Raw genomic sequence first — 14903 nt, forward strand, 5'->3', positions numbered from 1 at the left:
CTTTTTTTTTTTTGGTTTTTGTTTTTCTGTATAACTTTGGAGCCTGTCCTAGAACTTGTTCTATAGAACAGACTGGCTTCGAACTCACAGTGATCCACCTGCCTCTGCCTCCCTATTAAAGGCTGGATTAAAGGCTGGTGCTACCACCACCCAACTCTGTGTACTTTCTTTTAAAAAGATGTGGGAAGTAATATGTTATATCAAAGTAATTTTTAAAATATGAAGTTAACATTAGAAATATACAAGGAGCTTCAGAATGGCTCAGCAGGTAAGATCTCATCTTGCTCTTCCAGAGGAACTGGGTTTCAGGTCAACCACACAAGTGGCTCACAGGTGCCTGTAACCCCACCTCCAAGGGGTCCAGCATTCTCTTCTGATTTCCCCAAGCACCCACACATGTAGGGCATTCATTTACACAAACACGTACGCACATACATAAATGAAATAAAGAAATAAGTGAGTCACAGTTTCTAAAGCCATGCTTCACTTCGAAGGCCGTCCCCCACTGCCTCCTTACCCCACACTGCCAGTACTTTCAGTGACTCTGTCATGTATTTTGGTTTTTCTATTGTTGCTTTTCCTTAGGGGTATTGGGATTTTTTTTTTTCATTTCAGATTTTATGACAAATAACTTAGTTTCAAAAGCATATTTGAATTTGCTAGTATTTAAAGTAATAGGGAGAAAGATCATTTTACAAATTTAAATTCACATGTATGAGCACTAACACCAGGATTTAATTTTTTTCTATAGAAACAACTAAGAAATAATCTAAAATGGGATTTTGTTTTATGAAATAGATAAAAGTTTTTGTTTCACTTTTGGCTGTGTATTGTGGCAAAATAAAATTTTAACTTACAAAATAAAACCTTGGGTACTTTTTCACGCTGAGGTCTGGGAAAAGACATCCATGATAAAGCCAGGGGAATCTTGGTTAGGTAGTAGTAATTATATTTATCACTAATGGATTAGTTACTACAGAGCCAGCCACTTTAGAATTAATGAACAGATTTAATAAAATCGTATCACTATATTTACGATCCAGGATTCTCTTGTTCATCGTCCCAGAAAAACATTTTCATACTGTGAATTGCATGGTGAGAAATGTCTTAATTTCTCTCAGGTATTCAAGCTAAGAAAGTCATGGATGCGGATTCAGAGGCTTCTCCTTCCTGCAGCAGAGTGCACAGCATGTCCTTGGACCTGAAATCCTCACCCCAGGAGAAAGTGAAGCAGGAGAAAGAGCCAGAGGCCACACCTCCTTCTCCGAGGACTTTACTGGCTATGCAGGCAGCCATGCTGGGAAGTAGCTCAGAAGAGGAGCCCGAGAGTGGAGCGGGAAGGCAGCCTAGGGAGAGGAACTTGTGGGCCACGGCAGATGCAGGCTCCGTATCACCGCGTACGCTTGCGGCTATTCAGAAAGCCCTGGATGATGACGAAGACGGGAAAGAGTGTGATGGGGGCGATGAACCCACAGGAGGGACAGTGATGAGAGTGTTAGGTGATGATAAAGATGGAGAGTTATGCGCCAGGAGTGATGAGCCGGCAGTGCGAGCACTGCCTGGAAACGGGCCAGACCAGGGGCACAGTGATGGAGTTGTCGAGAGCCATGGTGTTACGCCATTTGCCACAGTTCCTCCTGTACCCGCCGCGACTGTGGTAGAGGAGACCGCCTCTGCTCCTTCATTGAGTGCCGCTTGTCATCAAGCTGGTGGAGAACAAATGTCACTTACTCCTGTGGTGAAGGCAGCGTCCGAGAGAAGCAGTGAGGATGAGGTTGAGGATAAGCAAGCTCCACTCCCGTCAGCGTACATGGAACTTCCCTGCCGTGATGCTTCTGGGCGCCTCAGTGAAAGGAAACCGACCCCGGTAACTCCAGTGAGAACATATTCGGATCAGAGGCTGGACCTTGAAGAGCCCGAGCTGCAGGAAGGTCTCAACCCGCCCGAGAGGAAAGGCGATGATGAAACAGAGTGCGCACAAACCCCTGCTTCTAAACCATGCAGTACAGTTCACGTCCCGTCAGAGGCAACGAGTGACTTAGAAAAGGCATTGTCTTCTGACGAACGTGGAGATTCCCTGAAAACCATTGAGCAAGGGGAGATGCCTGAACCTGCTGCCAGGGAGTTGATTTCAGTCCCGGAGCCCACGGGACCAGTGGAGATGGAGTCGGAAGAGAGCGAGTCTGATGGTAGGTACTCCTTTAAGGGAATGGAGTGGGAGGGCTTCATGTCTGCAGAGACCAGGAGACCCCGTAGTTCAGCCCTGTTTACAGCAGAGGAACCAGGAAAAAAGGAGAAATGAGCATCCCAGGGTCACACAGCCAGGATGGGGATGCCCTGCTTTGCTGGGCTGGCCCTTGTATCTTTAAGATTTTATTTTATTTTGCATGTATGGATATTTCACATATGCATGCAGTGCCCATGAAGGCCAGAAGGGGGCATCAGATCTTCTGGAATTGGAGTTACACAGGGTTTTGAGCTGCTCTGGTCACTGGGAAGCTTAATGCAGTATCTCTGCGAGAGCAGCAAATGTCAACTGATGAACCATCTTGGCACCTCTGTCCTTGGTATCGTTAAAGGAAAGGAGTGCCATGCTTGGGGAAAAGAAAGCTGAATTTCCTTTAGCTTTTGTTAACTTTCTACTTTGACAAACTTGCAAAAATTAAAGGAGTGAAAAGCTGTCATAGACTACTGACTGATTCACACCTAACCTTAGAGGCCAGTATTTTGCCCCGTTTGTTTGTATGTTCCCTGCCTCTCCTTATCTTTGCTCCTTCTGCCTCTTCTCCCTCCACTCCTCCTCTCCATATCTCCCTCTCTCTGTCTCTCCCGTGCACTCTTTGCATATCTCTGTCTCTGTATTTTTGTGTACACATATGCAAGTGATCTTCATTATTTATAGCTTGTTTATTTGGGTAGTCGCTTCCTTGCTAAAATTTGACTCCAGAGTCAAAGGCATGTTGCTGTTTCTTTATGGGCATTTGCTGGGAGCACAGGTCTGAACTACCATGCCTGGCTCGATTTCTACATCTTAGTTTCTCTGTCAGTTAGCGGAAAGGAAGTTGGGACCTATGAGAATATGCTGCACCCAAGCAAACTTCCTGCCATGTGTTTCTGCATCCTTGATTGACCTCTGTCTGAGCAGAGGCCTACCGTGATAGTTGCCAAGTGGTGGTGACCAACTCCATCCTTCCTTAGGCGTTGATTAGTTATAGTCTACTATAGAGAAGACCCTTTCCCTTCTCCCCTGTTGGCTGTTTTTGTTGTCATGTGGATTGCGGTATTCAGTTACAGAACAATACTATAACACATTTGCTCAAAGCTTCCTCACTTTGGCTGGGGGAGTGGTGTCCCTCAAGCAAGCTCTTGCGACTTTCGCCAATTCCTAATTGTATTTTGATCATTTCTGTACTTCTGGCCAGGATGCCGAGGTTTTTCTTGTACTGACTCTGCTATAACCCTGGTCTAGCATTTCTTTAGGGAGCCCTTGACTCTTAGTAAAGCTTATCAGTCAGCACTGGCTTCTGGGTGAGCTCCCTGAATTCCTCGGGTTTAAATTGCTTATCCAATCTTAACTTTAGTAAGTGGTACCTGTTAGGAAATTTATCCATTTTTTTTAATATTTTCCAATTTGGCTGGTACAGGCTTTTATGATCCTGGATTTCCTTGGGGTCTGTTGTTATGTCCCCCTTTTCATTTCTGGTTCTGTGTCTGCCTTGTTGCCTTTCTCCAGGACTCCACTCTTTGTTTCATTGATGTTCTGCATTGCTCTCTTTGTTGCCCTCAGTTTCATTACTTTGTGCCATCTGCTTCTTTTGGGTATGCTCACTTATTTTTGTTCTAGATCTTCGGGTATGCTGTTAGGTTGCTAGGATGAGATTAGCTCCAGGCTTTTATTGCTATGAACTTTCCTCTTAGCACCACTTCCACTGCGTCTCCTAAGTTTGGGTGTGCTGTGTGTTCAAAACGAAAATCATTGAATTCTATTAAGTCTTGAATTTCTTTCTTTATTTCTGCCTTGACCCATTTTTCATCCAGTAGAGAGTGGTTTGGTTTCCTTGAGTTTGTAAACTTTGTGTTATCTTTGTTGTTTATATCCTGCTCTAATCCATGGTAGTCCGATTGGATGTAGGGAGTTCTTTCAGTGTTCTTGTATCTTGAGACTCATTTAGTTCCGTGCGATGCTGAGAAGAACATATATTATTGTGTTTGGGTTAAGCGTTCTATAAATATCTGTTAGGTCCATTTGGTTTATAACATCTATTAGTGCCAACATTCCTCTGTTGAGTTTTTTGTCAGAATGATTGTAGTGATTTGAATGAAAATGGCCCCCAGAGGCTCATAAGAATGACACTTTTAGGAGGTGTGGCGTTTTTGGAGTAGGTGGGTCTTGCTGGAGGAAGTATATCACTGGGGGTAGGTTTTGAGGTTTCAGAAGCTCATGCCAGGTCCTCTGTCATTCTTGCTTCCTGCTTCCTGCAGACCCAGATGTGAAGATTTGCTGCCAGCCTATCTGTTCCCAGGCTTCCTTTATGAGTTTTAAAAACAGGATTAGTTTACAGAACATAGCTGATATATAAGTTTTTGAGAATTTGATTTCTACTTTCAGTGACCAAAAGCCTAGCAGATCAATTTGTCTGGTTGAAAACGCTTGTTTGGAAGTGCTAGGCGGGCATCTGTAATGCAGTGTGTTTAAGAATAACAAGTTAAGGGGCTGGAGAGATGGCTCAGAGGTTAAGAGCATTGCCTGCTCTTCCAAAGGTCCTGAGTTCAATTCCCAGCAACCACATGGTGGCTCACAACGATCTGTAACGGGGTCTGGTGCCCTCTTCTGGCTTGCAGGCATACACACACAGACAGAATATTGTATACATAATAAATAAATAAATATTTAAAAAAATAACAAGTTAATTGCATGTTTGAGGTTATACTTAAATCCTTTCCTTTGGGGTCTCATATTTTTCACAACTGTTTAGAAAGTTCTGATGACGTCAGAGTGACCCTGATGCTCTCATTGTAGATGAAGTGACATTATTCTATTTTGGACAGGAAGTTTCATTGAGGTACAGAGTGTGGTCAGTGATGGTGAACTCCAAACAGAGTCACCGGAGACTTCTAAATCTGACTCTGAACAAGATGAAGAGGAACCAAGAGGAACCCCGCAGGAAGGAAGCTCCAGGGACACAGAACTCCAACAGGACAGCTCCGACAGCGAGGATGTGGCCAAAGAAGAGCACAGAAACGCTGACAGAGATGCCGAGAGCTCACCTAATGAATGGCAAGATATTAATTTGGTAATCATGTAATACCATGTTTTAATTTAGTGCGGAGGATGCCATGCCTGTGGCTTTTGAGATTTTTAAGAGTTGCTGGATAAATATTTACTAGCTGTTCTTAATTCATCTTCTTGTTACTCATAGTTCCCTTTTGAAATGTTAGTTGCGAGCCAGGCGGTGGTGGTGCAACGCCTTTAATCCCAGCACTGGCGATCTCTGTGAGTTCGAGGCCAGCCTGGTCTAGGAGAGCTAGTTCCAGGACAGGCTCCGAAGCTACAGAGAAACCCTATCTTGAAAAAAACAACAACAACAACAAAAAAAAAAAAAAAAAAAAAAGAAAGAAAGAAAGAAAAAGAAAAGAAGAAATAAAAAGAAATGTTAGTTGCACCTGGGATGGATAGGTTTCTCATATGATGTAGTGAGGTGACCGAAAGGGACAGTCTTTCCTCAAAATCCCAAGAGGGGAACACGGTAAGGAGCAGCAGGTTACTGGTCATTTCCACCAGAGGAAATGCAGGCATTTTGTTTTCTTGCAACAAATGAACATAGCTGTATCGTAACTGGAATGATCTGTGAATGGGAGCCTTTTTTATAGGAAGAACTGGACATCCTGGAGAACAACCTCTTGGCAGAACAGAACTCACTGAATGCTCAAAAACAGCAGCAAGAACGGATCGCTGCCTCGGTAACGGGCCAGATGTTTCTAGAAAGTCAGGTGAGTGAGTGTGACTCCAGGTTGGGCTTCTGTGACTTGTCCTTCTGTGGGAAGGGCTGTGTGACAGCCTCACACCCCTTGTGGTCAAGGTCATCAGTGCATTTCTCTGTGGGTGCTTTCTCTTACTACAGGAACTCCTGCGCCTGTTTGGCATCCCCTACATCCAGGCTCCCATGGAGGCAGAGGCGCAGTGTGCCATTCTTGACCTCACTGATCAGACTTCTGGGACCATCACTGATGATAGTGATATCTGGCTGTTTGGGGCCCGGCATGTCTATAAGAATTTCTTTAACAAAAACAAGTTTGTAGAGTACTACCAGTACGTGGACTTTCACAACCAGCTAGGTAAGATTCAGAGTGTGCTCACTTCCCACAGTTCACTGTCCTGATTTGCCTCACGTGGTTTTTTCTCCTGAAGGAACTAATTCGATGCATGAATGGAAATGCGAAATTATAGGATTTCAAAACTCGGATTTAAGAAGCTAAAATTCTAATGTCTTTCTTGTAGTTAAATCATCTACAAGGTTAGTTGAGTTCCCTTATAGGGAATCAGAGATGCTCTCATAGGGTAGGGAATGGAGCCGTTGCTGCTTCTGATGCTGACCGCGTGTCCATCCATCTGTTCAGCTGGGCAATGCACACTGACTCTCATATGCCAGTCATCCTTGACAGTGGGGAAAAGAGCAGCGAATGAAACAGTCTAGTGGAAGGAAAAGATGCTGGCAGTGTTTACAAGTCATAATGTGATGTTTGGTGTGCACATAGGGTAAAAGCAGAAGGAGAACGAGGAGCAGCTGCATGATGTTCCCACAGAGGTGTTCCCCGGGCAGGCTCCTCGAGAAAATGTAGTCAACAAAGATGATGTCCGAGGCACTTAAAGATTCAAGGCCCTGAGGCAGAAGATTGCTTATATACCTGTTCTAGGGAAGTAAGGAGGCCAATGGGAATGGGGACGGAGGGGGCTATCAGTAGTTACATCACTGAGAAGAAACTGAAGCCTCATAGTGTTTGTGTCTTGGATGAGGGATATGGGAAGAGGGCTTCTAGTTTCCCGTTTCTGGGCCGGTGGTAGAATGGAGCAGAGGAAGAGAGTGGAGTTGGGATGAGTTCATTCAGAGACGCTCACTAGAGGCAGGTGTTAGTGGAACGCGTGTGCCTGTGGTCAGACGGAGCAGGTCAGACAGCTAACGTAGAGGTGAGCATACATAGAGAACTTAAAATGAGAATGGTTAAAACTTGAGAATCTCAATATAATGATATTTAACGACGGAAACTCTTTTGGATATTGGTTTATCATACACAGTTTATATAATAAAATATTTATGTTATATAACTTTTATAAAGTTATTAAATCTGTTTGTTGCTATTCACACAGGACTGGACCGGAGCAAATTAATCAACTTGGCGTATCTACTGGGCAGCGATTATACCGAAGGGATCCCGACTGTTGGCTGTGTAACAGCCATGGAGATTCTCAATGAATTCCCTGGGCGCGGCCTGGACCCGCTCTTAAAATTCTCGTAAGCTTTTTTTTCATGTCTTTAATTCAGGTTATTTATTTAAATACTCAGATTAACAAGTGGATTTTTTTATAAGCTGAACTCTTACTGTATTGCCTAGACTGAGCTCAAACGTGCAATCCTCCAGCCTCAGCTTCCTACATAGATGCTATTATAGGTGTGTGCCACCACCTTGGGGGTTTCTGAAATCATGATGTCCCAAGCCACTGTTCATTGAAGGAGCAGTGGGGACAGTGACTGTGGTTTCTAAGGCCCTTTTGAGTCTTTTTTTTTTTTTTTTTTTTTATTCATGCCTGGCTTATCCTTGTCCAAGGACACAAAGCCAGTTCTGCAGCTCTCATTATTGTGTGAGCTGCCTCTGGATTCATTTAGATGTTTAGAGTAGCTGATATGTTATATGCAGGACTCAGTGATGGGAAAGGTAAGTAGTTACAGTCTACACCCTCAAGTTCCTTCTTAGACTGGGTAATGCAAAAGCAAATGAAATTGTTCAGTGTTGCCAGTGTAATTGTTTACCACAAGTTCAGTGTTATGAAAGAAGTCAAGGTTGTTGGTGACAATCTTTTCCTATTCTATAGACCGCTGCTTTGTCAGAATGGCTGTGTCCTTTATCTACAGGAGCTTCTCAATTTCATGACATCATTGTTGTTGATCTTCATGCCCGTGATTTTGGTGTTCTGTTCAGAAAGCCTTTTCCTGTGCCAGTTCAAGGCCATTCCTTTTTCTCTTCTATCAGGTTCAGTGTATTTGGTTTTATGTTAAAGCCGTTTAAAGTTGAGTTTTGTGCTGGGCAATAAATGTGAATCTATTTGAAGTCTTCTACATGGAGACATCTAGTTTGACCAGCACCCATTTATTGAAGATGGTTTTTTCCAGTGTGTATTTTTGCTTTGCTTATAAAAATTCAGGTGTCCATAGGTGTATGGATATGTGTCTGGGTCTTCAGTCACACTCCATTGGTCAACATGTCTGTTTTTATCCCCATACCATGTGGTTTTAATTACTACAGCTCTGTAGTGCAACTTGGAATCCAGGATGGTGAGACCTCCAGCAGTTCTTTTGTTCAGGATTGTTTTTGCTTCCTGGGTTTTTGTGTTTCTATAAGAAACAGAAAATCGTCCATCTGAGATCTGTGAGGAATTGTGTTGGAACTTTGAATGGGGTTGCATTGAATCTGTAGGTTGCTTTTGGTAAGATGGCCGTATGTTCTATGTTAATCCTACCAATCCATGAACATTGGAAATCTTTCTATCTTCTTATATCTTCTTTAGTTTCTTTCTTCAAAGACTTGATGTTTTTATCATATAAGTCTTTTGCTTGCTGGGTTAGAGTTACCCCAAGATATTTTATATTATTTGAGGCTATTGTGGAAGGTGTTATTTCTCATATTTCTTTTTCAGTCCGTTTGTCATTTGTATATAGGAAGGCTACTTATTTTTTTTAAGTTAATCTTGTATCCAGCCATTTTGCTCAAAGTGAATATCAGCTATATGAGATCTCAAGTGGAATTTTTATAGTCCTGTGTATATACTATCATATCATCTGCAAATTAAGATACTTTGATTTCTTCCTTTGCAATTTGTATTACCATTGATCTCCTTGTTGTCTTATTGTGCTAGGAAAGACTTCAAGTACTATATTGAATAGGCCTGGAGACAGTAGACTGCCTTGTCTTGCTCCTAATTTTAGTGGAATTGCTTTGAGTTTCTCTCCATTTAATTCAATGTTGGAGACAGGTTAACTGTAAACTGCCTTTATTATGTTTAGGCATGTCCCTGTGTCCTTTATTATGTTTAGGTATGCCCCTTGTTTACTTTATTATGTTTAGGTATGTCCCTTCTATCCTTTATTTCTCCAGGGCTTTTATCGTGAAGGGGTGTTAAGTTTTGTCAAAGTTTTTTTTTCTGCTTCTGATAAAGTGATCATATTTTTTTCCTTTCATTTGTTTATATGGTGGATCACATTTATTGAGTTTTAGTACATTGAATCATCCCTGCATCTCTGGAATGAAGTGTACCTGATTATGGTGGATGATCTTTTTGATGTATTCTTGGATTTGGCTTGCAAATATTTTGTTGAGAATTTTTGCGTCTGTGTTCACAAAGAAAATTGTTTTGTAATTCTTGTTCTTTGTTGGGTTTTTATGTGATTTGGGGATCATGGTAACTGTGGCCTCACAAAATGAGTTGATGTTCCTTCCTGTGTCTATTTTTTTTTTAAAAATATTTATTTACTTATTGTGTATACAATATTCTGACTGTGTGTGTGTCTGCAGGCCAGAAGAGGGCACCAGACCTCATTACAGATGGTTGTGAGCCACCATGTGGTTGTCGGGAATAGAACTCAGGACCTTTGGAAGGGCAGGCAGTGCTCTTAACCACTGAGCCATCTCTCCAGCCCTCCTGTGTCTATTTTGTGGATTTAATTTGAGGTGTCAAATTGTCTTTGAAAGTCTGGTAGAATTCTGTACTGAAACCAGCTAGCCTTGAGCCATTTTTTTGGATGAGAGTTGTATCAAGAAAACTATCCATTTCTTTTAGATTTTCCAGTCTTTTAAAGGTATATCTGGATTTCCTTAGTGTCCCTTGTTATGTTCCCCTTTTCATGTCTAGTTTTGTTACTTTTAGATCTTTTCTTTCTGTCTTTTTTTTTTTTTAAGTTTGAATAAAGGTATATCAGTCTTTTTTATGTAGGCACTTAGTCCTGTGAACTTGTCTCTTAGAACTGCCTTAATTTTATCCCATAAGTTTGGGTATTCATTTTCATCCAACTCTGGAAAGTCTTTTAATTTCTTTCTTTATTTCTGTTTTGACCTGTTCCTCATTTATCAGTGAATTATTCAGTTTCCCAGAGTTAGTAAGCGTTGTATTGTTTCTGTTATTGATAATCTACTTTTAATCCTTGGTGGTGAGATAGGATGCAGGGTATTATTATTTGTGTGTGTGTGTGTGTGTGTGTGTGTGTGTGTGTATGTGTATATATATATGTATATATATACATATATATATATATATATGTTGAAACTTGCTTTGTGTCCTAGTATGTGGTCAACTTTGGAGAAAGTTCCATGAGCTACTGGAAGAAGTATTTTATGTTGGGGTAAAATATTCTGTAAATATTTGTTAGATTCATTTGGTTTATAAGTCAATTATCACCAGCATTTCTCTGTTTAGTTTATGTCTACATGACTGGTCCTTTAGAGAGAGTTGGGTATGGAAATCTCCAACTATCAGTGTGTGAGGGTCTATGTGTGATTTAAACTATAGTAGCGTTTCTTTTACAAAGGTGGGGGCCCTTGTGTTTAGGTTATAGATGTTAAGAATTTTGATCCGCTTCAGCTGCGTTGCAGGACTCAAGGCCTGCTGTGGAAGAGTTGCTGGGCTCTATTGGAAACACATTGTCCTGGCTGTGGTTGTGCTTTTACGTGTTAGTTTGAACTTAAAGGCCATTTTGTCAGATAAAATGGCTACACTAGCTTCCTCTATAGGCCCATTTGCTTGGAATACCTTTTTCCATTCCTTTACACTGTGTCTATCCTTGATGTTAAGATGTGTTTCTTGGATGCAGCAGATAACTGGATCCAGCTCTTGCATCCGTCCTGTTAGTCTTTGTCTTGTTATTGGGGGAATTTAGAGCATTGATGTTGAGAGATATCAATGAGCAGTCTAAGCATCTGGGTTTCCGAAGGTTTTACTTCTATTTATTTATTTATTTTTTGGGTTTTCGAGGCAGGGTTTCTCTGCGGCTTTGGAGCCTGTCCTGGAACTAGCTCTTGTAGACCAGGCTGGTCTCGAACTCACAGAGATCCGCCTGCCTCTGCCTCCCGAGTGCTGGGATTAAAGGCGTGCGCCACCACCGGCCCGGCAAGGTTTTACTTCTAGGTGCTGATATCTGTTCTTGTCTTGTTGAGTATGTGTACTCAAAAAAAATATCTTCAGAATAAAAGAAAGCATTGCTCCCCCCTGCATTTTGTTATTGATGGAGACCGCTATGAGGGCTCCTGAACTCTAGATGGCAGCCAAGTCACTCACTGAGCCACTGCAGGCTGCAACCCAGTTCCCGGTACTAATAATACGCGAAGAAATGGAACTGAACGACTGGGTAGGCGAGGAGCATGTTTTAACTTCCATAGTGTTTTCTACAGTTTTCTGTTGGCACACTGTAGTTACCTACCTCAGACCTCGGTAGCCTCTACCAGCAGCGCGTGGTGGCTTTGTTCCTGACTCTGAAGCTTACTCAGGGTCTTTTGCTCCCCGTCTTGGAGCAGCTCAAGGACCGGCTGAATGTTTCACATTCCAGGCAGTGAGAGACAGACAGAATGCTGATAGGCCTTTGATGCTCTCCATCTGGACCTCTGCCTGAGCACAGGCTCCTCAAGGTGTGGTGGCTGTAGAGATAGGAAGTGGACAGGCTGGTCTCAGGCTCTGTGACTGTCACTTCCTGATCATTATCTAAAGTCATAGCTGTAGGACTAACCTCATTTCTTGATAGGACTGCTAAAACAAAACAAACAAAAAAAACCAAAACCCAAAAAAGTGACTTTCCTTTAACTTGTCATAGTAAATTAACATTAAGATGGAAAAATTAAAAAATGCACTTAACTTAAAAAATCTAAACTAACAGGCTATTTTTGCTTAGAGCATTGCCCAGTACACCGGATAACGATAGTTCTTGCTACTATTTATGGTTTAAAAAAACCTACCCTCTTTCTGCACATAAACCCCCGTCTGTCCTAGCCTACTCTGTATGGGTTGGTATCAGCACTAAAACAGCCATTGCGTTCTTGACTATCTTGGATCCACTAGACCATCATCCATTTCACTGACGAGAGGCGTGGAGATCTGTAGCTTTTAATAGTCTATACTACATACCTATGCTAGAATTACCACTTGGAATTACATTTCAGAGCTTTACATTTCGCTCTTCCTCTCCAGCGTGGCAACTGTTATGTCTCCCTGCCTCGTAAGTAATTGCTTCCATTATCGTGCAGAGAGTGGTGGCATGAAGCTCAGAACAGCAAGAAGGTTGCAGCCAACCCCCACGACACGAAAGTGAAGAAGAAGTTGCGGAAGTTGCAGCTGACACCTGGCTTCCCCAACCCTGCAGTCGCGGATGCTTACCTCAAGCCTGTGGTGGACGACTCCAGGGGGTCGTTTCTGTGGGGCAAGCCTGACGTGGACAAGATTAGAGAATATCCTTTCTTAACATTTATGGGACTATTAAGCCAAAGGTTTGTTGGGTTTTAAGTGTAAGGGACAGGAACCTAGCTTTGTTTTTTCTCCAGTGTTCTATTTATCTGAGGCCCTATTTGTTCTTTTCCTCTTTAGTTTTACTGAGATGTCTTTTTTTTTTTTTTTTATGTTGGGGAATGAGCTCAGGGCTTCATGCATATGAGACAATTGTCCTTCAATAAGAATCTTAATTTGAAAAAAGCACCTACAGCATACATGACATGACCACATGTTTACGATTAAGTATTCTGAAAAAATATGGAAAATTACTGGCTTTGCAATTCTGTGCATTTAAATAATAATTTGGATGGCGGTTTCAACACCGATGATAGATTTAACCCCAGTACAACTTCCTTTCTTAAACAAATATGTAAGGTATCCACTCCTTGCTTTTATTCTAGGTTAGCCATGCTCTGTAGTGAGGAGTCTGTGATGTCCTAGTATAAATCTTTGAGTGTCTTCTGCCTTAGGAGATTGACCAGAACATGCTGCAAGATGATCTTGTCAAGAGTGGCTTATTTTGCCAGCCTCTTATCTGACCACTTCAATCTTTATGAATATGATTGTCCCTGGGGATACAGAGAGTGGCATCAATGGTTGCCTCTTGGATCTTTTTGTTTATTACTTGTTAAGTCTCGTTAAAAAGGAAAAAAATCTGTAAATCTTAACTACCAACACATTTTGTCAGAGATACTTTGGCTGGAACAGGACGAAGACAGATGAATCCCTTTTTCCAGTACTCAAGCAACTGAATGTCCAGCAGGTAACTGTGGATTTTCTTTATGACTAGAGTGACGACTACAGTTGGTAGGGTGGTTGCTGTTAATGTCCAGTTAACTCTTATTGTTAATGTCCGAAGGTTTGGAATGGTGACGCCTTAAAGAGTAGACTGAAACGGAAAGGAAAAATCGGGCCCTGAATCCATTTTTTAAATATCACTGTTAACCCTGCAGTGTCCTTATTTATGCTGACTTTGAAAAAATTCTAATCTAATAAATGGTTTCATATAAAGATGCTTGAGTTGAAATGTATTACTTCTCTGGAGCTGTGTTCAGTTTTTAAAAGCCCAGGAAGTAGTCACTCCAAAATAATTCTAATCATTCAATTTTCTTCCAACACTAACATTTCAAATTACAACTTAGGGTCTGTAAGAGAGGTTTTGTAGGAGGAAAAATGCCCTTTTCGGTGGCCTTCAGTTCTTCAAAATGGGTGTCTATGATTTTCTTACCTGTGGGTCTTGCTCACATTGGGTAAGCCTTCCTTCATCTCAGAAGCCACTCATAAAACATACATGTAAATAAGAACGAAACTACAGTTTGAGGATAGCAAAGTCAATTCCCATTAAGTTTGGGTAATTTAGGGAAAAACATCCAATACAACTGATCGTAAGAATATTCCCAGGGCTTCCCTCTTGTTTACCTGATGGCTTTTACCTACCAGCGGTAGAAGCTCATTAAGAATGAGAGTATTTGCTAGTGACTGGTTATTCCGTAATTTCAGACAAATGCCATTGTGATATATTTTCCCTTTCCATTATTCATTTTTTTCTCCCTAAAATTAGAAAGTAAAATAGTAGATTAAAACTGCTACCTCTCTCCTAATAGTTGTTGACATGGGTTTATTTTTCCCTTGTTTCTCATGTTAATCTGCTCCTCGATAAATGCCTCTGGATAGAGTGGGTCTCTCCTTCCTCCTACCTCATCAGCATATACCTTCTTCTGTAGATTGCTTTTTACAGTTTTGGGGGATCAGCGTATTTTCCACAAAGGAGTTCATATTGGCTCTGTTTCTTTTGGGAATTTTAGTTTTTTGGGTAATTATGAATAATGCTGTTATACACACACACTAGATATGAGTATCTTTTCAGCCGGGCATGGTGGTGCATGCCTTTAATCCAAGCACTAGGCAGAAGCAGGTGGATCTCTGTGAGTTTGAGACTAGCTTGATCTACAAAGCGAGTTCCAGGACAGCCAGGGCTGTTATACAGAGAAGCCCTGTCTCAGAAAAACCAAAAAAAGAAGAAGAAGAATATCTTCTTAACAGTGGATTTTTGTTTCCTGTGGCTTTTGATGGTGCCTAATTTGTCCCTTGAAGGTACTATATGATGATGTTAATGTTCTTAAGAGAAAAGCATTGGATGACTTAGACATTGACCTGAAAT

At 41.6% G+C, this 14903-nt stretch overlaps 1 protein-coding gene across 2 annotated transcripts in view; it reads left to right on the forward strand.

Annotated features, from left to right (window-relative positions):
• LOC121458745 (DNA repair protein complementing XP-G cells homolog) overlaps positions 1–14903 on the forward strand; it is a 28010-nt gene that overhangs the window by 12283 nt on the left and 824 nt on the right. For both annotated transcript variants that reach the window (XM_041668064.1, XM_041668063.1), the window contains exons 8-14: positions 1122–2189; positions 5050–5294; positions 5872–5991; positions 6123–6336; positions 7367–7511; positions 12502–12702; positions 13421–13505. In XM_041668064.1, coding sequence (XP_041523998.1) covers positions 1122–2189; positions 5050–5294; positions 5872–5991; positions 6123–6336; positions 7367–7511; positions 12502–12702; positions 13421–13505 — 2078 coding nt within the window. The remainder of the gene's footprint in view (positions 1–1121; positions 2190–5049; positions 5295–5871; positions 5992–6122; positions 6337–7366; positions 7512–12501; positions 12703–13420; positions 13506–14903) is intronic.

This window comes from Microtus oregoni, unplaced genomic scaffold (genome assembly GCF_018167655.1).
Source record: "Microtus oregoni isolate MIOR12 unplaced genomic scaffold, Mior012 000018F_ref0000195, whole genome shotgun sequence".
NCBI lineage: Eukaryota > Metazoa > Chordata > Mammalia > Rodentia > Cricetidae > Microtus > Microtus oregoni.